The sequence below is a fragment of the Seriola lalandi genome, unplaced genomic scaffold (genome assembly GCF_002814215.2).
Source record: "Seriola lalandi dorsalis isolate HSWRI2012SDOR001 ecotype SW California unplaced genomic scaffold, Sedor1 jcf7180002054939, whole genome shotgun sequence".
Lineage (NCBI taxonomy): Eukaryota > Metazoa > Chordata > Actinopteri > Carangiformes > Carangidae > Seriola > Seriola lalandi.
In genome coordinates this window covers 1,170,407-1,172,052 of record NW_019525659.1, presented here as the reverse complement: position 1 = coordinate 1,172,052, position 1,646 = coordinate 1,170,407, and the positions used below count along the sequence as shown (strand labels likewise).

General features: G+C 47.1%; 1 protein-coding gene across 1 annotated transcript in view; it reads left to right on the top strand.

Moving 5' to 3' along the window:
- Positions 1-1,646, top strand: part of fpgs (folylpolyglutamate synthase) — a 23,207-nt gene that overhangs the window by 12,641 nt on the left and 8,920 nt on the right. Inside the window, exon 8 of the mRNA XM_023397885.2 lies at positions 852-954. Coding sequence (XP_023253653.1) covers positions 852-954 — 103 coding nt within the window. The remainder of the gene's footprint in view (positions 1-851; positions 955-1,646) is intronic.

Sequence of the window (1,646 nt, the reverse complement as noted above, 5' to 3'; positions counted from 1 at the left end):
GTGTTTAATCCCCTTTACATCTACTGGCACATGCATGATTGCTCAAATGACCATACTTGTAAAGGAACACTTCAAAAGCCTGATGCAATTATGCTATTTGATCTGCTGCAAATGCCCCCTTCAATACACAACACTTCCCTCTTGATCTTGGTATTGTCCAAGATGGCCTCCATCTTACATTGCATGCATCTCTCCACAACAGTCCTGAGTGAGTCCAGACTCCTGCCAAGCACAGACCCAGACTTTTTTACCAGCTTATCCAATCTCTTTGTGTTCATGTCTGACATGCTGCTGCCCCAGCAGACTGCAGTATAAAAGAGTACACTGGCCACTGACTGATAAAACATGTGCTGCATTTCACTGCAGACGTCAAAGGACCTGAGCCTCCTGAGAAAAAGAGCCGGCTCTGCCCCTTCAGGTAGATGGCATCTGTGTTCAGGACCAGTCCAGTTTACTGTCCAGGTGCACACCTAGGTATTTATAAGTGTGCACCACCTCAAAGTCCTTCCCTCGAATGTTGACTGGCTGAAGGGTGGGCCTAGACCTCCCAAAGTCCATGACCATCTCCTTGGTCTTGGAGGTGTTCAGAAGGAGGCAGTTCTTGTCGCTCCATTCACTGAAGGCCATCGTCAGATCCCTGTACTCCTCTTCCTGCCTGTTCCTGATACGCGCCACAATAGCTGTGTCATCCGAGTATTTGTGGATGTGGCAGGACTCAGAGTTCTTCCTTTGTGTACACTTTCTCTCCTTATTTTATCGCCAGTTGTACCATAAAGTTTAGGCTTTTATTACAACATCTATCAGGGTTGTAATAAAACCAGTGTTTTTTCCTGTCTGCTTTGTCTCAACAGTCAGCCGTGGGTTTGTGGCATTTCCTCTCTGGGTATAGACCACACACAGATTCTTGGAGACACCATTGAGAAGATCGCCTGGCAAAAAGGAGGCATCTTTAAGGTGTGTTTACATCAGAAAGTCATTGTGATTGGACTAATATTGGAAGTAATATGACAAAAGAAAGACTCAAAGGCTTCATGCCATAGTCTTCATCAGCAGATGGAAGTTGCTATATAGTAGTGGAGATAGGAAATGTGAAATGTGCAATTGAACATCTCGAGGAAAACTGAGCGAACTCCATTGTCTGATGAAGACAGTGTAAAGTGCTGAAAAAAAAGGAAGTAAGTGGACATTAAGTTGAGAGGGTTTTTTTTCGGTCAGAAGACATTGAAATCCATCCATCCATTCATTCCATCCATCCATCCATTTATCCATTTTCTTCCACTTATCTGGGGTTGGGTCACGGTGGCAGCAGGCTGAGCAGGGTTTTCCAGACGTTCCTCTCCAGCATCGCTTTCCAGCTCCTCCTGGGGGATCCTCAGGCGCGCCCAGGCCAGATGGGATATGTAACTCCCTCCAGCGACTTCTGGGTGTACCCAGGGTTCTCCTCCCAGTTGGATGTGCCTGGAAAACCTCCAAAGGAAGGTGCCTGGGATGCATCCTAATCAGATGCCCAAACCACTCAACATGAAGCAGCGGCTCTACTCAGAGCTCCTCACCTTGTCTCCAAGGCTGAGCCCAGACACCCTGCAGAGAACAGACACCGACACTACTTAAAGCTCATGACCCACAGGTGAGGGTTGGAACAAAGA